Consider the following 21,250-nt stretch of genomic DNA (forward strand, 5'->3'; position numbering starts at 1 on the left):
GTGACTGCTCAGGGAGAGAGGCACGGGCTAGCTGTTCCCCTCAACGTTCCTTTATCTGTCAAGGAACTGTTGTGTGTGGGGGGGATAAGGTCGTCTTGGACCCAGTAACATAAGAATGACGTAGAGCAAACTCCTTACGCCTGTGCCTCCCCGTGGAGCCCCTCGGGCCGGTTTAGCTGGGAAGGCTGGCCAGCGGGAGCCCCCAGGCGTCTTGATACCGCTTTCAAGTTCTGGACATTTCTTTCTAAACGCTACCATCTATTTGAGAGTTCCTGGCATTAACATGTGTGATTTCCTGCGTGTTCAGAATTTGCTTAATCGTGATTTGTAAATGTTTCTTAAGGACACACTCCCCGGGGACAGTAACAGAGAAGCTGCGAGTGAAGAGGCCTCTGGAAAGCTGTGCAAGGCCCCGGGGGGCCGGCGGGGCGGGGCGGGGCAAGCACAGGGCCTTTCTCCTAACCAAATACTTGCGCTTAAAGGTTTTCAGAGTGAGCTGGATGGGTCTAAAAGATACTCCAGTGTTTTAACCACAAGGACTTTTATTTCCCAAATGGGCATTAAAACGGGTTAGGAAGATACACTAATGTAATTCACACCACTTCTTTCTAAAGAAACACAGACTGGACTTGGGTTCTAGTTTCCTTGCTCAGTGAATTTATAGGCAAAGCAGCTATGGGCCTGTGTTAATATCAGTCTATAACGGGGTTTAAATTACTTAGGGGTGGTTTTGTGAATTCTCATTCTTACAGGCAGAGGCTGTTTGGCCTCCCCGATCACACACTAGGCCTGGGGACAAAAAGCAGAAGCGTTTGGGTCCTCCTTCGGGAGTAACCAGTCGATGTTGCAGACTCACGGGGGTGGGTGGGGGGCCGTGGGTGATGGAGAGACAGGGCGTGCTCTGTGCTGTGGCTCTTTGAGCATTTGAGTGGGCCTCAGTTGCACTTGGAAAGTTTGGTGTTTTCCACCCCTAGTTATTTATTTTTGGCACCGGGCTCCCTGCGAGAGCCTCGCTGAAAAGGAAACGGACATGGTTAGAGGGAACTACAGATTCACAGCTGGCCCGAGTCACGGCCTGTGAGGAAGTTGTCCGAGCTGGGGTGAGCTCTCTAAGACTGCAGTCAGCACATAAAATGTTAAGCGGTACACTTTGTCCTTTAAGAAGTTACTGTTCTCCGCACACGTTTTACTTGGGGACACACATCACTTGTTTCAGGATGTGCTAGTTCAGATGTTGGAGGGGACTGCCCTGGCAGTGATGCGGCCAGATGACACCCCTCCCCCCGTGGCTAGTTCTTTTGCTAGACATTTGCATTTCTCACCCCAGGAGCCCTTACCCCTTGCCCGCTAGCTCCTGGCTCAGCCCTGGCAGAGCCCCTTTGCCGGGAAAGGTAACATATTCCCAGGCTCCAGTGTTTAGGGTGTGGACATCCTTGGGGGCCATTATTCTGCTCAGCACGGGGCCTCGCTGATAAAGCCCTCCGTGTCTCTGCGTTACCAGCCTAGGGGTGTGGTTTTATCCCTCATCCCGCACGGGGTTCTGCCAGGAAGCCAGTCCACACTAAAACTCCAGGGGTTCTGACTGACGCTTGTTGACCATTTGCTCGATCACTTGCACTTATTTATCCCTGACAACAAGCCCATTAGGTTGGCACTGACCGGCTGTCCCTAAGGAAACAGGAGGCTAGTTCGGACAAGTGTGGTCTTTCTCGTGACCATGTGTGTAGTTTATAAGTGGGGGGCCTGGATAAAAGACCAAGGGCTCTGACTGTGAAGACCATATGTGCCCCACGGTTCCTAATAGTAATTTTATTCACTGACTTAGCAATCATTTCGAAGGGAGAGATTTAAATAGTTTATACAAGTAAGGAAAAGATCGAGGATCTCTTCTAAAGTGTCAGAACATTGTCGTTGATCTCATAGCTCAGCCTAATTTCACTAAACTGAAGTGACTACGGGGAATGTTAGAAGCCTAAAAGATTCTGAATGAAATTGTGTCCTGTAGCACCCCTCCCCTCCAAATTTTCTGGAAATTATATTCATCTCCTTCATAGAGCAAAGCCATGTGTTACTGAGCATTGCAGTTGCTTTAACAGCTTTATTGAGAGATAATTTACATATCATAAAGCTCACCCATTTTAAGTGCACAATCCAGTGAGTTTTAGTATATTTACAGAATTATACAACCATCACCACACTCTACAACATTTCCACCACCTTAAACGGGAATCACCTGCTCATCCACATTCATTCCTCATTTTCACCCCCAGCCCTAGGCAATCACGAATCTATTATCTGTTTCTCTCTATTTGCCTTTTCTGGGCATTCTACTTTTATGTAGATACCTTTTTATAAGCACGTATAGGCTAATTCAAGGCATTAGCTACTCTCCAGGTGTTTGGGCTGCCAGGCTTGGTTTTCTTCCTTTGGCAAATAGAATTTCTTTCCACTTTCTCTGTGATCTATTCTTCTAGTTCAAGCTAGTTGGGTTATATTAATTTGCATGATTTTTTTCCTCCCTAGTAAATAGATGAAGGAAAACCTGGAAGGCTAGGAAGAGAGGGGTGAAGAAATAGTTACCTTCCATTCCCCTAAACCCCCTATCCCCCTGCGGACCTCTCAGCCACACCTAGGAGCACATCACACCCTAGTAGTAGCCGATCTTGCCTGGCTCTGTAATCTGCCCGTCTAGTTTGTTTCTGAAACACAGTGCCTGGGCTCCTTCCACCCCTTGCTGCCTGGTGCGCTTCCCTTTCAGGTTCACGCCCATTATTTAAAGTCCGAACTAACTTAGTTTATTCTAAGTTTAGTTTAAAAATGACTTCTCATCATATAGTTGAAACACACCAGCAGCTGGCATGGCCCTAAGAGGCTCTGTGAGGTCAGGCACCTGACTAGTTACCAGCCCTGACTAAGGAGATGAAGCCACTTCACTCAGTGTCTGTTGACTTTGGTGCCAGTTCCAAAGGTCAGTGATTTCTCAGGACATTTTATGCTGGGTGTGTCAAGGTTTACATTTGGGGAGTTGTTATTGATTTTGTTACTCTTGCCTTGAATTACCCTCCTATACACTCAAAAATAGACTTACCAACAGGATTTGGGTTCCTGTTTCAATTCTATTATGCAGTAGCTGTTCAATCTATGCCCCTTTTTCTGCACAATGAGGGGGTTGGGCTGCATTTCCCCCAAGGGCCTCTCTATCCGTAGGTATGCCACAGTGGGTCTGGACAGTGGGAAGACTTTTAGTCCAGTACTCATTCAGCATCTATTGAGCGTCTGCTGGGTTTTCGAGGCTGGCACCACGGCCCTGTGTAATGATGACTCCTACCATTTCCTCTCTGTGCACAGGGTCGGCCGGCGGCCTGTGCTGCTCTGTTCCATCATCTTCATTCTGATCTTTGGCCTGACCGTGGCCCTGTCCGTGAACGTGACGATGTTCAGCACGCTCAGGTTCTTCGAAGGATTCTGCCTGGCTGGAATCATCCTCACCTTGTATGCATTACGTAAGTAGGAGCCTTCCCAACCAGTCTTGAAGAAATTGGCGGAAGTGTTTATGGCGCCTGCGTGGTTCTGGGAAGGGGCTCTCTGTGCTGGTGGTTTGGGATGGTAGTCTTTTGGAAGCACAAACTTGAATGGCCTCAGCTGCTGTGAAGAAGCTTTCCCAGGTAATGTCATCCAACACCCAGCCTATCCTGGTCTCCGGCATGGGCGCAGGACACATCAAAGGACACGAGGGCTGTGTAACTGCTTGGAGAAGCAGGAATCAGCCCACAGCTGGTGTGGAGGGGGTTTTGCTTTCTTCCAGAATTTTCTGTGTTAATGTTCTGTGCACTTTCAAGTTCAGAACATCATTAGGCATCCCTGTGTTTGGTTCCAGAAAAATATACCCACGACTGCTACCCTTTGTTCTGGGCTCAATGTTTTCATTGCCTCTTTAAGAGTTTTTCTTCCAGCCCTGGCTGGGTAGCTCAGTGGGTTAGAGCATCGTCCCAATATACCAAGGTTGTGGGTTTGAGCCCCTGTCAGGGTACATACAGGAAGCAACCAATGAATGCATAAATAAGTGGAACAACAAATTAATGTTTCTCTCTCTCCCCTTTCTCTCTCTCTCCCCCTTTCTCTCTCTCAAAAATTTTTTTTAAAAAATTTTTTTTTTCTTACTTTTTTTTTCCCTGTAAGGCTGTGCAGAGTTCGAATTATCCACATTCTCATGTGCCTGGATATGGCTTTAAGTGTTCTGGACTCAAATCCCATGCATTGGTACTAGAAGAGTAAATGACAGTATTGGTTAGCATTTGTTCTTTTTAGGGTGAAGAAAAATTTTCCTCCATTAATTCCTCATGTTTGTTGGACATATTAACTCCTTCATCCAATCTGGTTATGTTTTACTTCTTTGAAGTCGGTGTTTTCTAGAACACAGCCACAAACTCCTACAAAGGAGGAAGGTTTTAGGCATAAATGTTTTTACTTATTTTCTAGTTTTATGCTTTCTAATCACCTGGTGGAAAGAACTGTTAGGAATAATGTAAAATGATTTATAATATGTTTTGTCTTTTTCTTTCCTTTTAACAACATGGGCAGGAGTCAGTTATAGATTAAGTAGCATTTTCCAGTGAGGTCAAATAAGAATAGTCCTGCTTCTCTTAAGTGCGCTTATTAAAACTAGACAACACTTTCAGGTTACTTGAATTTTTGTCCCTCTATTATCTAGAACTAGAGGCCCGGTTCATGAAATTTGTGCACTTGGAGGGGAGAGGGTTGGGTCCCTCAACCCGGCCTGCACACTCTCGTAGTCCAGGAGCCCTCAGGGAATGTCTGAATGATGGCTTAGGCCTGTCTCTCCCCCCCACAACCGCCGCTTCCCCCACCCCCGCAGGGCAGCAGTCCTAAGTGATCATTCAGACATCCCTAGCGCTGCCGCGGATGGTCAGTGTGCGTCAGCTCCTGCGTTGAGCGTCTGCCCCTAGGTGGTCAGTGCACGTCATAGCAACCAGTGGTTCCACCGCTCAGTCGATTTGCATATTAGTCTTTTATTATTTAGGATGGGATTGGCTGAAATCGGCCTGCAGGATCAGGCTGAAACTGGCTCTCCAACATCCCCTGAGGGGTTCCAGATTGCAAGAGGGCGCAGGCCAGGTCGAGGGACCCCACCGGTGCATAATCTGGGCTGGGGAGGGACACGGGAGGTTGGCCAGCCAGGGAGGGACTGTGGAAGGGCTCCAGGGCATGTCCAGCCCATCTCACTCAGTCCCAATCCGCCAGACCCCAGCAGCAAGCTAACCTACCTGTTGGAGCATCTGCCCCCTGGTGGTCAGTGCACGTCATAGCGAGCAGTTGAGTGGCCTTAGCATATCATTAGCATACTACACTTTGATTGGTTGAATGGACAACCAGACACTTAGCATATTAGGCTTTTATTATATAGGATAGAAATATAATCAATTTGTAACATAGTGTTAGAGTCACAGAGAAGAAATGGGCATAGAAGAAGGCTACAGGTATATTCTCTGAATCCACAGTCAGCAGTTTTGTCATCTTCTCCCAACACTGAACTGTTTCCAGTCCATTGCATTTATTTTGGAACCCTTGCTTCTTAGGGGGTTCTTTAGGAATATATGTGTTCAAGGTCAGTGGGTCACAGTCATGGCTGTTTGGAAGTTTTGTTTCTTTGGACAGCATGAGCATTGGGCTTGAACGTTTCCCGGGGAAATTCCTGTGCTGTTCTCTGGCCCTGCCCACCCATCGGCCTGTGCAGAGGAGCAGCTTCCTCACCTTTTTTAAAAAAATGTTTTCATTGATTTTTTTTTTTTTAGAGACAAGGGAAGGGAGAGGGATGGAGAGATAAAAATGTCGACGCGAGAGAAACATCATCAATTGGCTGTCTCCTGCATGCCCCCTACTGGTGATCCAGCCTGCAAGCCGGGCATGTGCCCTGACCAGGAATCCAACCATAACCATGACCTCTTGGTTCCTGGGTTGACACTCAACCACTGAGCCACACAGGCCAGGCTCCCCACCCTTTTCTTGAGGAGACTCCAGGCCCTGCTCTCAGACACTCATTTGAGCTGCATCTGTGCAGGTTTGTGAGGCTCCTGGCTCTCACAGGAATCCAGGCCTTCCTTGAGGATGGCCATTGAAGGGGACAGCTGGGCATGTTGACAAACTAGAATAGCTGTGCTTCAGAAACTTTGCAGAGAGTGTAACGTCAGCCTACCACACGAGTATGTATCAGACTTGGAGAGAATATCAAGCAAAGAGGACATATCGGTTTTATCTTCCATGCCAACTGCTCATGATAGATTGAGATTGCTAGGGAGCCCAGGGAGCTCAGGGAGCTGGAGAGAACACCTTGATCCATGAGCCACGTCTGCCTGGAAGAAGGAAGGAGGGTGGGAAGGGCTGCCTGGACCTGACACTCACCTTCTGCACAGATTCTCCCTGAACTAAGCCAGACGAGAAGAGCATTCCCCCTGAACTACATCGTTTTAGCTCACATAGAATCGTTTTACTGACTTGTGTTGTGATATCATGCCATTGGCTCTGTGAAAGTTGTTATTATATTTACTGTAAAAATGAAGCTAAGGCTGTTTTTTGTGTGTGTGTGTGTGTGTGTGTGTTTTTCTTCAGGAGATTATATAGTAATCTCTTTATTGTAGGAAGTTCTCTTTCCTTTCAGAACCATACAAAGAATGAGCTTACCCTTGGAAATTGCTGTGCTTTTGTCTCATAGGCACAGAATCATCTGCAGGCACCTGCAAACTTTGTTTTTGTAAAAAGCCAGTTAGTAACTATTTTAGGCTTTGCAGGTCTCTGTTACAACTACTCAGCTCTGCTATTGTACCATGAATGCAGCCATAAATAACATGTAAGTGATCAGGTGTGGCTGTATTCCAATAAAACTTTATTTGCAGAAATAAGTGGTGGGACAGATTTGACCAGCAGGCTCTGCTATTTCAGCTACCAATGTAAGCGAGTCTCTCTTTCCTTTGACTGCTAGGAAGCTTAGAAAGCTCGCAGTCTGATCTCGCATGTGAGTGGGCTTGATAGGCTGAGCTTTAAATCAGGCCTCCTAATTTCATCTAAACTTTCCTACTGTAATTTCTCCTTTGTCCCATTTCCTGTCTTTAAAATATAAGTGTTATTTTATTGTATGTATTTGTATAAGCAGTTTTAAATTTTTTTCTGAAATAAAGCAAGGAATTAATAGTTATTGTTTTCTTAGATTGGAATTACAAATGAAACATCATAATAAATACCATAGCAATGAACAAAATTCCAAGCATCAACCAGTGGCCCACTGACTGAGATAATACGATATCTGGCATAGCAAAATTAAAATAAAGCAAAAGGACATAAATGATTACTTGGAGTTCACTGAGATAATATTTAAGCAATATAAATAAGGGGCCAATGATTGAGGGACGGCAGAAGAGCTAAGCTTGGCAGGGGAGAATCAAAGCGAGGCCGTAAAGTTGTGATGGGCAGGCAGGATTGGGGAAGGATGTGGTGCTCGCTGGCCTGGGGCAGCCTGTCTCTGTCAATCCTAGATCAGGACACGGATGGTGACGAGACGTTAAGAGACAAGCACCAGTCAATAGGGCAGATGACTGAATTCCAGATCAGTGTGCTTGCTAGCATTTTATACACAAGTAGTCTATGGGCTTAATGTTTAAGAATTTGTTTTGCTTAAAGGGAATTATTGATAATCTCTGTCACAGGGTTGAAGTATTTCTTGACTCTAAAGAGAAGTTTTAAACTTTTGGGCATTGATTGTTTGGAAAATACATTTTTAACGGTCCGGACTTTTTCTGCTCCTTCACCATGTGGTTTTCATCTCACTGGGTGTGCTAGCAAGGCCTGCACTTCCTCAGAGAGAACTGGATGTCATTCCTTTTTTCAGTCTTGCAGGTGCTTGGCAATGCACACAGGGAAAGTAATGATTTTTGCAGATTCCTGTTTCTTGCGTAGCCTGCGGTGTGGGTGGACTCTGCGTTTTAAGAAATGCTGCTGACTTGGGAAAGTTTTCTGCTTTATATGCAAGGATTTCTCATGCTTTGGAATTTTTCAAAGGTACATTCCAGTTACATACTCTGTCCTTTAAACTTTTGTTTCCTTCAAGTCAACATAGGAGCACGTGGTTGCTGGCTAGGACATAAAGCGGAGATTATTGGCATCTTCCCCAGGAGCCTTTACATGGAGGCAGAGTGCACACTGTCGAGAGCCAGAGAGAACAAGGGAACTGAGAGGGTGTGTGCAGGGCTGCAGTCTGTTTCCTGCCTGCCTCTGAGGCCACCCAGAGACTCTGAAATAACAAAATGCACTTGGGCTACATCAGTAGCTTAATTGTATCCCTTTGCCTATGAGCAACAACAACAAAAAAGGGTAGAAAATCTTAGCTGGGCAAGGGTCAGGGAACTACAGACCCAGGTAAGAGGAACTAATCACTTGTTTATGAAAATAAAAGTCTTATCAAAGACTAAAGAAAGAGGCATGTTTCAATCAAGGCAGACATGGTTTTTCTTTTTCCAGCTCAGATCATAACATTTTGGACAGGGTAACACAGCATTGTTTAAGATGTGTCTTTCAACAGAGGCCAGTGGGAGATTATTGCTTTTTAATCTGATTTGATGCTGCATGTAATAAATCCTTGGGAGAGAAATATTTTCTGAAACATGAATACTTATAGCTTTTCTTCTCATTTGATCTATGTCTTCCCCTTCTCTATCATTAAACTACCCCCCACCCCCATTTGAAATAATGAGCACTGCTTTTTTATTTTTTATTTTAAATATATTTTATTGATTTTTTACAGAGAGGAAGGGAGAAGGATAGAGAGTTAGAAACATCGATGAGAGAGAAACATCGATCAGCTGCCTCCTGCACACTCCCCACTGGGGATGTGCCCGCAACCTAGGTACATGCCCTTGCCTGGAATCGAACCTGGGACCTTTCAGTCCGCAGGCCGACGCTCTATCCACTGAGCCAAACCGGTTTCAGCATGAGCACTGCTTTTTGTTGCCAGAGACTATACCCAGTTACTGTGGCAAGTGAACATCTTCCTTCCTTCCTTCCTTCCTTCCTTCCTTCCTTCCTTCCTTCCTTCCTTCATTTATTTATTGCCTAATATCAATAAATAATTTTCTTGAGAACTTTTCTTAAAGCTTCATATTCTCATAATAACCCTCCTTATACCCAGATAGCTTTGTATATAATCAAGGAGTGACCATAAATTTCACAGGTGACTAAGTTACTGATTACTTTACAAAATTAGAAGCCAAGTCTTAACTGGTAAATAGACTCAGAAAACTCTCCAGTTTGCCCTGGGCGGGGTGGTGTTCTCTTTCTCACATTGCACGCATAGCCTTAGACTCTCACTGAAGTGGCTGAGTAATTTCTAATGTGCTGGGGTGAGGTGAGTTTTTCCTCCTCACTGTTGCATCTATTTCTATAATGTGGTGTTTTTCTGAACTAATATTCCTTGGAACATATTTTATTCTACAGTGTTATTAAGCATCAAAGCTGTGCTGTCCATTTTTTAAAATCACCTGAACCAGACAGCTCCATGTAGCGAGTTATTGAACTGTGGGATGAATAAAGTGAAGATTGCTGAGCTGTAGAATTAGTAGAATAGAGATTGCCACTGTCCAATATGCATGACTTCAATAGTCTTGTGCTTCACTTCCTCTGGGGAGCGACGGTTTCACGAATGCATGCTTGGTTATGGTCACCTATAGGTCTCTCTCTCTCCGCCCCACCCCTGTGCCCCCCAACTTCAGATACCTGGGCCTTCTACTGGCAGCTAGCCCTGGAACCATAATCCCATTCTTCTGGTGGGACCAACCCTACTGACGGTTTTTCCACCAAGGAAATGAGTCACGATTTCCAAACACCTTTGACAAATTATTGTCTATATTTTTAAAGAGCTTCAGAAGAATTTCAGTTGTATCCAGGTTCAGGCTGGGAAATCAGAGCGATTGAGGTTTCACCCATGTTTGTCTTAACTGTAAAAACACTGCTAACCCTGCAGACAAGCTGTGAAAAGCAAAGGAATAAATGTATCAGCAAAAAGTACCGAAGCATTTGTCCTCTGCCACACCTCTGAGGAGTCACAGCGCCTGGTGTAACCGCGGTGTTGAGTGACCACAGCTCCTGGTTGGGAGTTTAATCCCTAGGCAGGGACGTGTGGCAGCTGGTCAAGGCAGTGCTGGTCACTGTCTGAGACTAGAGGGCTGAGTCATCCAGCAGGTAACCAAACATGCCACCGAGGACTAATGTTTCTGAAAGTTGTACCAGCCCTTCAAATAAAAATTATTGAACCTCTCTCTGTTCCTACTTAATATTAGCCAAACTTGGATTTATAGCAGAACTTTTCTTTGGGGAAAAAAAAATGAACTGCCTGTATGTCTTTAAGGGCTTGTAAGGATGTATCACCTTACCTGCATGCTAACAGTGGAGAGTCGAGGGCAGGGGAAGAGTAAGTGGCTGTGTGGCATCCTTGGGGCGCATACACCCACTTTTCTTTTGTCTAGAAGTTAGGGCAAGAGAATCCTACCTAATAATAGACAAATATGCAAATTGACCATACCTCCAACACACCCACAAGCCATACCCACCATCCAATCAGAGTGAGCATGTAAATTAACCCAAACCAAGATGGCTACAGCCACAGAGAGCAAGGTTTCCTAGGTAACAGAGGAAGCCAAGCTTTCTGCCTGCTCTTGCCAGGCCTAAGCCTCCACTCAAGCTACAAAGTTTCAATTATAGAAGGTAAACAAAAACAAATGGCGGCAGAACGGAGCTTGAGAGAGCAGGCCAGTGTTGCCGCCGGCAACAGGGGAAGCAAAGCTTTCCGCACACCCTGACGGGGCCCACCTGCTTAAGGCAACAAAGTTTCAATTATAACCCCAACAGAAATGACTGCCGGCCTCGGAGGGAACCCCAGGCTTGGCTCCGCTCCAGGCTACAAAGTTTCAATTGTAGAAGGAAAATAAATTCCAGATACCAGGGCCTCTGCTTGGGTTGCCAGGGGGCGTGGCCGGCCTGCAAACCACCACAGGCCCCTCGCTCAGGCCGCCCCACGCCCCAAGGGAACCCCCACCTGATCCGGGATACCCTGCAGGGCAAACCAGCTGGCCCTCACCCCTGTACCAGGCCTCTATCCTATCTAATAAAAGAGTAATATGCAGATTGGTCATCACTGCAACACACAATATAGCTGCCCCCATGTGGTCAAAGATCCTGCCCCCATGTGGACACAAGATGGCCACCACAAGATGGCCAGCAGGAGAGGGCAGTTGGGAGGCACCCAGCCTGCAAGGGAGGGCAGTTGAGAAGGACCAGGCCTGCAAGGGAGGGCAGTTGGAGGTGATCAACCCTGCAGGAGAGGGCAGTTAGGGGTGACCAGGCCGGCAGAGGAGGGAAGTTGGGGGCAAACAGGCTGGCAGCAGAATGGTTAGGGGGTGATCAGGCTGGCAGGCAGAAGTGGTTAGGGGCAATCAGGAAGGCAGGCAGGCAAGCAGTTGGGAGCCAGCAGCCCTGGATTGTGAGAGGGATGTCCAACTGCCCATTTAGGACTGATCCGGATCGGGCCTAAACGGGCAGTCGGACATCCCTTGAGAGGTCCCATATTGGACAGGGTACAGGCTGGGCTGAGGGACAACCCCCTTCTGCACGAATTTCGTGCACTGGGCCTCTAGTGTATAAATAAGCCTCTAAGTGCACATTTTTTTGGGGGGTGTTTTGTATTCATTGAATACAGTTCTATCTCAAAATCAGAAGGAAAAACAGCAAATATGTAGATATCTGGCATTTTAAAATTAGAGTATTTGGTGGAGGATGTTATTAAAGCTGTGTGTGTCGCTAAGGACTAAGTTTCCCCCAGACTGGTGTGTGAGTGCTTCATTTGAAACAAAGCTGTTCCTCACACTATAAGGGGAAGCGGAAAGATCTGGAAACCAGGAGATCCGAGCTGTAGTGTAGGCTCCACAGTGGGCCGACTCTGTGTCTGACAAACTGCTTTATTTCTAAGCCTCTGTCTCCCACTCTGTAAAGTTGGGGCACCGGTTTTCAATTCCGCGAGCCATTTGTGGGGAGAAATGGGTAGAAAACAACAACAAATGGATTCTATATGACCCTATTTAATACTGCTGTAAAAATAACAACAAAACCAAATGGAAACCACTGTCTCCTTGTACCTTCCAGTTTTAGAATTCTGTGGCTTTTGAATTCTAAGCTCAACCAGTAAGCCCCCTTCAGGGTTGAAGATTTCATAGCTCTTGGAAGTGGGGCACGAAACCAGGGGTGCTTGCTCCCCAATGATGTCCTTCTCATACCCACACTTTAGAGTTGTCAGACTCCCCTCTTTGCTTTCTGTGAGGCTGCTGCGCTGTGTCTACCAGGGTGATCTGGGAAGAGATGGAGTGATAGGGGAGGATTAATAGTTAACAGCCTCCCTTTCCCCATAGTTCTAGACCTCATGTCAACAACTCCCTTCCCAACCCCTCTGGCTCGCTCAAGTCTCCTTTCTTACCGTACTTTCGCTGGGTACACTCACAGGTCTATTCCAGGAAGCCTATTGCACTCTATAGAATTTTCTGTTCTCACCTAGAAAAACAGGATGAGACATAAAGCTAAAAGCTGTACTGCCTAGAACAGGGGGTTGAGGAGAAGTAAGAGAGCAACATTGGACTGATTTTGTTTTATTTTTTCACTCTTGATACAAAATAAAAGAGAGAGGAAATAAATCAGTCACCTTGAAACCAAGTAAGGACATCAGGCTTCTTCAAAACATACATGGGGGGAAGTAAAATCATTACTGGTTTGCCAAGTCTTATGTGAGATGTTAGCAAAAAACATGATCTGGCTGAGAGGACAGAGAGAAGCATAACTCAGATGATGCAGTGCCATACTATAACTCACATGATGTAGTTAGCTGCTGTGTCACTCTGTGTCATGCCAGGTAAACTCCACTGCAGATCGTTTGTTTTGTTCATTGGCGACTCTCGTGGAAATACAAGACCTATTTCCCCTCACTCATTTGCTTGGCAAACATTTGAGGGCTTCCTGGGTGCCAGGGGAACGACAATTGGTTAACTTGAGTGCTTACCAGGCATTGCCAGATGCTGTGCACACACAGACAGACCCACTTTCCTGCCTCCAGGACACTCAGGTTAGTGAGTAAAGATGCAGGCACAGGCCCTGGTTAGAGGAAGAGTGCTGGAAAGTGACCTCTGAGTCATGAGTTTTGTAGGAGGGTAGGTGTTTGCTATTTGCAGTGGGTGCTCAGAGGCCAAAGGAGCCCAGTGTGTTTTGGGTGCTGTGGATGGTTAGAGACTGACTGAGCCTGGTGCATTCTGGGTACTGCGGTGGTTAGGAGCCGGTGGAATAGCTGAAATCACCTGGAGAAGTAATTGAGTGGAGATAGGAGAATCACTTGAGGAAGAGGGGATGGAATAGCCTGCCTGGTCAGTGGAAAGTACGAATAGGCTGATAACCGGGGAGTTAAGGAGGCTGCCTGATGAGAGAGTCACATGATGCAAGACAAGGATTGAGAAATGTCCATGGGATGTAGCAACCATTGCCCAGTAGGTCAGAGGTAACTGGAGCAAACACAACTTTAATTCAGTTTAGTGATTAATGTAATCTAAATTATTTCAAGCAAAGGTTTTAATTCATGTATTACCCAGAAGAGTACTGTCTTGTTATTATATCAAATGTTTTAGAAAGAAAATACATTTCTTATTGTGATAAAATAAAATTTACCATTTCTACAACTTTTAAGTGTATGGCTCAATGACTTAAATACATTCACTTTTTTGTGCAAGAAAATCATGTTTTTAACAATGGTCAATGTTCATCATAATTGGGTAGAAAAAATAGAATTGGAAGCCAAATCAGTAATGACTTTTTCCCCCCAAGTCACCTGAAACTAAGTTACTATGGCTCAGTAACTGGGAATTCGGATCTGCAGTTGAGTTAGATGCCTGTTTGTTCTCCACATGATGCCAAGGAACAGCAATTGGGTGCCAGGGGAACAACACTGAAGGCAGAGCCAAGCCTTGCCGTGCATCTGGCCCGGCCACGTGAGCTCATGTGCACGATCACAGTCAGCAGTTGACCAGATCCGGGGGAGATCCCAGTGCTGGACATAAGCCAAGCCCACCACTCTTGCACTGTGACCTTGGATAAGGTACTTAACGCTAAACCACTTTTCTCACTGATGAAAGATTGTGCGCAGGGTCGAGAGCGTGAATGTCGTTGCCATCAGTAACCATGAACATCTAGAGAAATGGTGGGCTGGGTGCTGTGGAAAAGCTGCTTCTGTCTATGTGCAGCCCGGGCTGGGCTAACCCTTCCTCTGGCAGCCGGCCCTCTCAGGTGAGGGCTTCTCTCTGGTCACAGCAAGCTTGGAAAACATCACTGAAGGGGAACTCTGAATTGGGGCTGGCTACTAGCTTATGGTCACATTGGAGAACGGGCCAAGAGCTTGCTTCATGATCAACTCTCTAGTGACCAGCTTGATTAAGTACCTCTCCCTTAACATCCGTTCAGAGCTCCGTGGACTACACTTTCAAAGTCCGAACCATGTCAGGGCTGGGAAAAGGTAATAGACCAATCAATGGAAAAACTCTCCTGGACAAATCATACACAGGAACCTTGGCTCTCATGGACACCAACACCCAAGTATTCATCACACCCAGAATACCCGTTAATCTCTGAGAAAAGATACTGCAGAAATAGAACACTGGTAGCCATTGTCAAGATTTATCTTTCACACGTTCACAAAAGCTCTCCCTTTCCTTTCCTTGTATTACCAATTCTGCTTTGTAAAACATGCCTCTATACCTTTTCTCTGTATGTTTAAACGTGAATTCATGCACCCTGCTTGGTGTCCCCTCCTGCAGCTGCTGACCTGCTCTGTCCTCTGGGTGGTTGTGTTCTGCTGTGAATCTTCGTTTGCCTTCCTTCATGTCAGGATGATGGCAGTTTGTTTGTGATATGATCTGTGTGCTCCCAGGATAGATGCCTGTGTGAGGAGTGTTGCTTTGAAATAGTACAGGGTTTGTTTTCTGTTGTGTTTCCAAATGAGTCTCCTAGAGCAAAAGCTGTTCAGGCGCCACCTTCCAATTGCTGGTCCAGGAACATGTAAGACCTACAAATATTGTTGGCTGGTTTTGATGACCCTGCTGGAGAAGCCCTCACTGTGTGAACAAGCCCTCCCAATCCAGATCGGCCTTTAGGGTCCATGTGCCCGAGGCTGAGCAGTGATGTCCTGGTAGGCTCTTTCTGGGTTGTGCAGACCCACCCATCTCTTCTCTCTGGAGTCAACTCCATGGCTGGCAGGCAGACTCTCCCTTTGCCATGTTTGCTGCTCCCATTGGCCGAGACCCTGGGTGCCTTTCTGGTGTTAGTCTGTGAAGTCGGACTCACAGACCCTCTGGGCATCTTTAAAACTGTGACCTCTACCCTGATAGAAATCAGCCTAGGAAGTGTGAGGAGCCAGGAAAGGGTTATACTGGGTTGGGATGCTCTGCTGTCTGCGCGGCATTCCCTGGTGACCAAGTAGGACAGCTCATAGGCCCAGGAGTGGGGTCCCCTCTGATCCTTCTGCACGGAACACAGAGACCTGAAAATCATGGGTCTCTGAGTGAGGGCTCTGCATCCCCTTCGTCTCCCACTCTGTGGGCCTTCAATGATTCTTGTAGGAAAGAGTGCCTGTGTCCAGCCTGAGTTCGTCTGCCCACTCTTGTGAAAGCTGAAAGGTGCTGCATCCCTTCAACCGGTGCCTTGGGAAGCATCTCTGCTTGATATTTGTTGGGGGTCAGGTCTGGGCAAGGGCTCAGAACTCCCTCCAGACCACGGGCAGGGGAGGAACTAAGGACCAGTTCCTTCCAGCCTAGCTCCCCAGCCATATCAGTCTTACAGAAAGAAATTTTGCTAGTTCCGGTGTGACTTGGGATTCATGACTGTTTCTTCCCTGGCATCTATTTAATTTGTCAAACTGGCATTCCTGGGCTCAAAATGCAGATGCTACAAGGAGTTCCTGAGATGGAGGAGAACATGGGGGCAGATATAACTTATCCGTGTTGATACATATTCTTGGCTTCTTTGTGTTTGGGTGGTAGTATGTGACTGTTCTTACTTACTATATGGGAGGTGCTTACTGGGAGGCCCCTGGCCCTTCATCCCTTGTCATTTGCTCTCTATTTAGCTGGCCTTAGTGCCTGAAGCATGATTTTTGTCTGCTTGCATATATCACTTCCTTGCATGCAAAGAAAAAAAGAAAGAAAGAAAGAAAGAAAGAAAGAAAGAAAGAAAGAAAGAAAGAAAGGAAGAAAGGTGGGTAGACTCAATTCTTTCCTGTTGGAAAGAATCAGTCTGATGTGCAGGGTTAGGCAGAGAATAGCCGAGGTGAGCCTTGCACTGAGACCTCCCTCCCTGTGCCCTCCAGCACGTGCACGGCACCAACATGATAGTAAGGAGTAAAATGGAGAGACTGAAGAGGTCATGATGATAGTTGTTTGATAACAGTAATAGCTAGTTATTGAGCATTTTCTAAGTTCAAGTACAGGGCTAGGTTACTCACACACACATATTTAAAAATTTTTATATTGACTATATAAAACATATCCTACTAATAGCCTCATTTTACAGATAAGGAAACTGAGACCCCTAATCTCTGGACCGTATCTACTTCACTGTCAGGGCCTTTAAGCAAGAGCTAACATTTATTAGACTTTTACAGTGTACTTTGATGCTGTGCTGAGTACAATATTGGTATTTCATTCAATCCACCCCAGAATCCCATGATCTGGGTACTATTATTGTCCCCATTTCACAAATGGAAACCTGAGTATAGGTGAAGTAACTTGCCCAGGTCACATACCAAGAGGAGACAGCGCAGGTCTCTGTGGCTCTAGGGCTCATGCTTCTTAACTGAGTTGGTCCAAACAGCCCTCTTCTCCTTTGACTTAAATATATATATATATAAGAGGTAATATGCAAATTAGCTGGGATGCCATAACAGTCACCACTGGCTCAGGAGGAGGCTGCGCACACAGCAGAGCGGAGCAGGGCCCCCAGAGCAGTGTGGGCCTGCCTGCCGGGGTGTGGCAGCGGCTGTGGTGAGCAGGCAGGCCTGCCCACAGAGAGCGGGGAGCAGGGAGGACCTGCCTGCCGGGGCACAGCTGCAGTGAGCAGGCAGGCCCACCTGCAGGGAGTGGGGAGCAGGGCGGGCCTGTCTGCCAGAGTGCAGCTACAGCGAGCAGGCAGGCCTGCCCGCAGAAAATGGGGAGCAGGGCGGGCCTGCCGGCTCCCCGGGGTGCACCGGCAGTCCTGCCTCTGCTCATGAGCTGCAGAGCAAACACCTTTTCTGACTGCTCATTGGCTAAGCTCCCAGTACACCACTCGCAGTGTTCTTGGTAACTTGCGTAATGAGAATCCAAGAAGGTGATCTAGGGTTTTTCCACCTCACTTCTGGAGGAAAAAACAAAGGTCCGCTGCTGAAGGGGCTAAGAAATGTCCTGTCCTGCCCTAGCTGGTTTTGCTCAGTGGATAGAGCCTCAGCCTGCTGACTGCAGGGTCTGGGTTTGATTCTGGTCAAGGGCATGTACCTAGATTGCAGGCTCCTCCCTGGCTGCGGCCCAGGTCAGGGCTCATGTAGGAGGCAACCAATCGAAGTGTCCCTCTCACATTGATGTTTCTCTCTGTCTTTCCCTCTCCCACACTCTCTAAAAATCAATGGAAAAATATCCTCAGGTGGGGATTAAAAAAAAGAAAGAACTGTCATATCCTATGAAAGAGACATCTTGAAAATGCCTAAAGAACATTTTTTCATGGTGAAGGGACTGGAGTCCATGTTGATGAAAACATCTTGGCGGCAGCGGCGGCCAGCAGTGGGGTGATGGGGGACGCGCCTTCCCCTGATCAGCCCAGTTGCCTCCCGCAGAGGGAGGCCAGACTGCGGTTTAGGCCCGCTCCGGGGGGAGCGGGTCTAAGCCGTCAGTAGGACATCCCCTGAGGGCTCCCAGATTGCAGAGGGTGCAGGTTGGGCTAAAGGAACCCCCCCCCCCGCACACATTTCATGCACCGGGCCTCTAGTGTTGTTATAATATCATTTAAATGTGTGCAAACATCCCATAAGGAGTTTGGGCTAGTAAGTAAGTCTAAGACCAAATGTTAACAATATCCAATTTCAAAATGAATGCAATGCAAATTAATGGTGGTCCGTGGATGTGATGGATGGTGGTTGTCTCCTGGAACGGAGTCACCCTTGCTGGTTAAATAGCAGGAAGGTGTAGCTTCACATTCAGTTTCATATTTTATCTGTTTTGGCATTTAGACTTGAAAAATTCCAGTGCATACAATGCCTCATTTCACAGATTTTGTCTAAAACCAAGTTAACAATTTGAAGGCTTTGCCAGCATGGAATACTCAACCTCCATATTTTCCCACTGCTCACAAGCACGCTTCCATCACTCACGTTGATGGCTGCCTCCTGACAGCTCTCTTAACCTGCCTGCTTCTCCTGAAGAGAAAGCTTGGTTTGTGGCATTATTAAAAGATTAAATAGGTATTTAGTCCACTGATGGCTGGAAATGAAACAAGGAACCTACATTATTGCTTGTTTCCTAGTGCTCTTCTGCTAGTGAGCTGGTCTTACAGGAACCACAGCCCCAGGCTCGTGCACTCAGCCTGACACCAGGCTCAATCACTGTACAACGTGGTACCGCAGTCCTCCTGCTTCTTTATTCAAACCACCATTACGTTCATTTGTGTGGCCTTTCACAGTGACCTTCGGTCTTTGCAAGTGCAAATCTAGATGTGGTGTGGACTCAGAAATCTAGGTTATAGTGGCTTATCCAGACCACCCAAGTTACACTTATATTAATGTAGACTAAGATTTTCATTGACCTGAGAACATAAAGTTTGAAGATTCTCATAGACTGCCAAGGATGCATCCACAGATGCACAGTTTTCCCAGCCTGCTTCAGGAACCGGCATTCCAGAGTCTAGCCCCCTGGTGACCCACTGTCCCTATTCTCATTCCTGCCCACTGCACCACTGTGTGGGTGACTGGGTGCATGCCTGCTCCCTGTTCCCCTGTCCCTTCCATGATTCAGCTTCCCCTTGGCTTCTGGCCTTGTTATCCAACATCCTGAGGGTGAGGTACCTTCCTAACAGCTCCTCTTCCCAAGGAGCTCAGCCCGCCGGTGTGACCTCTGCCCAGGGAGTCACCATACAGAGGCTGTGCAGAGATGCAGCAGAGAAGGGGCTGGGAAGCTCCCCAGGGCTCAGGCCACCGAGGGACATGTGCGCCAGGTGACGTGCTTGGAGTGGAGAGCTATCGCTGGCTTTTTGAGAGAGAGAGTTTGGGGGAGGTAACTCTGCATGTCGCGCCCTTCTTGTTATTTGGGCTGCCATGAAGCAGTAATAGTTTGTGCCATTAAACAAGCTTGAACCAGTAATTTCCTCTTTGATGAAGAAGGCACCCCTGAAAAAAGTTAAGTGGAGAACTAGACTTCCATGTCTGTATTTCCCATAAACGAAATGCACCCAGATCACTCCGCTTCTTGGCGGTTTTGTCACTGAAAAGATGGTCTTCTTCTCAGCCATCTTTCAGTTTCCTCGTTTCCCGTGGGCTTCTTGAGTCCGATGCAGCACCCCAGACCCACCACGTAGAAGGGTTATTGTCAGAAGTTTCATGTGAGCTTGGGGTTGTCCAGAGAATCGGGTTACTCCAGGAGACGTGAGTCTTGTTCTTTCAAAGGATTGAATCGAATTACAGAATGCGCCACCCAGGGAGGCCCACGCTGGAGTCCTGGGATCTCACAGTGCCCAAACCCTGTTTTCCCTTTGTAATCATTACCCCAAAACACAGGGGTGTTCTCTGACCTGTGGCTGGATCGGATTTTCCATTTCCTTTGTGGGGTCACTGTAGGTTCTTATTTCATGTTCTCTTCAGGGAATAATTGCTCTTTTGCTGTTTTTCCAAGCTCTCCTTTTTGGCATGTTAGCTGTGTACCTTGTGACAGTGGAAGCGAATGTTTGCACAGTTGGCTTTTCGTTCCATCACTGCTGCCCTGGCGTCTGCGGGGAGGAGGGGGGAAAGTGTGCAGAGTGAGGGCGCTGCTGCCTTCAGCAGGCTGGAAGATAGCCCTTTGGTTCCCATCACCTCCCCCCCTTTTTAAATATTTTTTATTGATTTCAGAGAGGAAGGGAGAGGGAGAGAGGTATAGAAACATCAATGATGAGAGAGAATCATTGATTGGCTGCCTCCTGCATGCCCCTTACTGGGGATCGAGCCTGCAGCCCAGGCATGTGTCCTGACCGGGAATTGAACCTCGACCTCCTGGTTCATAGGTCAATGCTCAACCACTGAGCCCTGCTGGCCAGGCTCCCATCCCCTTTTTAAAAGGGATGGCAAGGCAACTTGGAATGAAAGAACAATGGAAAACCTTGGGATAATTAATTACCTTCCAAAAAGTTATGCAGACCTCTGATCTCTTCAGTTGAAAATAATTAGGAGCAGTTTATAAACATGAACCTGAAGAATTTGGGCAAAGGAGCAGGAACAATGGTTGGTACATGTCTAAGTTATGAATGAAATAAATGAAACCAAGTGGGGAAATGCATGGTTTTATTATTTCCCCAATTCTCTCTCACACATACTTTACGAGACAAGGCAGATCAATGATGGTAAACCATTGGAAAGAGGTTTGGAGCAGAGTTCTGCACAAGAACTCGCTGCAGTGATGGGAATGGTGTCTGCACCAGGCAGCGCTCTGGCTGCCAGGCACATGTGGCAGTAGTGAGCACTTGAGATGTGGCTACTGTGATTGAGGAACTGAATCTAACTTTAGTTCATTTTAATTAATTAAATTTGAGTAACCACAAGTAGCCCATGGCCACTCTCAGTCAGCTGTGCTGGAAATGTGTAATTAAATCAGCTCTGTGTGATCTGTGTCACCGTTTCTGACATTCCCACCAAGTTCCAGATTCATATATCCAGCTCCCTTTTTGAGATCGTATTTGGATGTCCAATATATCTTTCAAATGCAGTGTGGCCAAACAGAACCCTCATTCCAGTCTTCCCAATCTCAATAAATAGACCCACCACTCATGTAATTGCTCAAGCCAGAAACATTTGTGTCAACCTTTATTCTTCACTCTCCCCCTTGATCAGCAAGTCCTCTCAGCTCTTTCTCCAAATTGTATCCTGAATTCCTCACTTTCTCTCCACCTCCACTGC

General features: G+C 46.8%; 1 protein-coding gene and 1 long non-coding RNA gene across 18 annotated transcripts in view; one reads left to right on the forward strand and one right to left on the reverse strand.

The window, feature by feature from the left end:
* Positions 1-21,250, forward strand: part of SLC22A23 (solute carrier family 22 member 23) — a 190,713-nt gene that overhangs the window by 41,780 nt on the left and 127,683 nt on the right. For 13 of the 17 annotated variants that reach the window (XM_054721535.1, XM_054721538.1, XM_054721545.1 and 10 more), the window contains one exon: positions 3,349-3,503. In XM_054721535.1, coding sequence (XP_054577510.1) covers positions 3,349-3,503 — 155 coding nt within the window. The other 4 variants (XM_054721542.1, XM_054721543.1, XM_054721539.1 and 1 more) reach the window with 4 other exon arrangements.
* On the reverse strand, positions 12,345-13,010 carry LOC129150379 (uncharacterized). The gene is made up of 3 exons (XR_008557126.1): positions 12,919-13,010; positions 12,530-12,603; positions 12,345-12,404 (listed from the first exon to the last, which is right to left on the reverse strand). It is a non-coding gene; the product is annotated as an uncharacterized LOC129150379 (long non-coding RNA).

The sequence above is a fragment of the Eptesicus fuscus genome, chromosome 9, assembly GCF_027574615.1.
Source record: "Eptesicus fuscus isolate TK198812 chromosome 9, DD_ASM_mEF_20220401, whole genome shotgun sequence".
Lineage (NCBI taxonomy): Eukaryota > Metazoa > Chordata > Mammalia > Chiroptera > Vespertilionidae > Eptesicus > Eptesicus fuscus.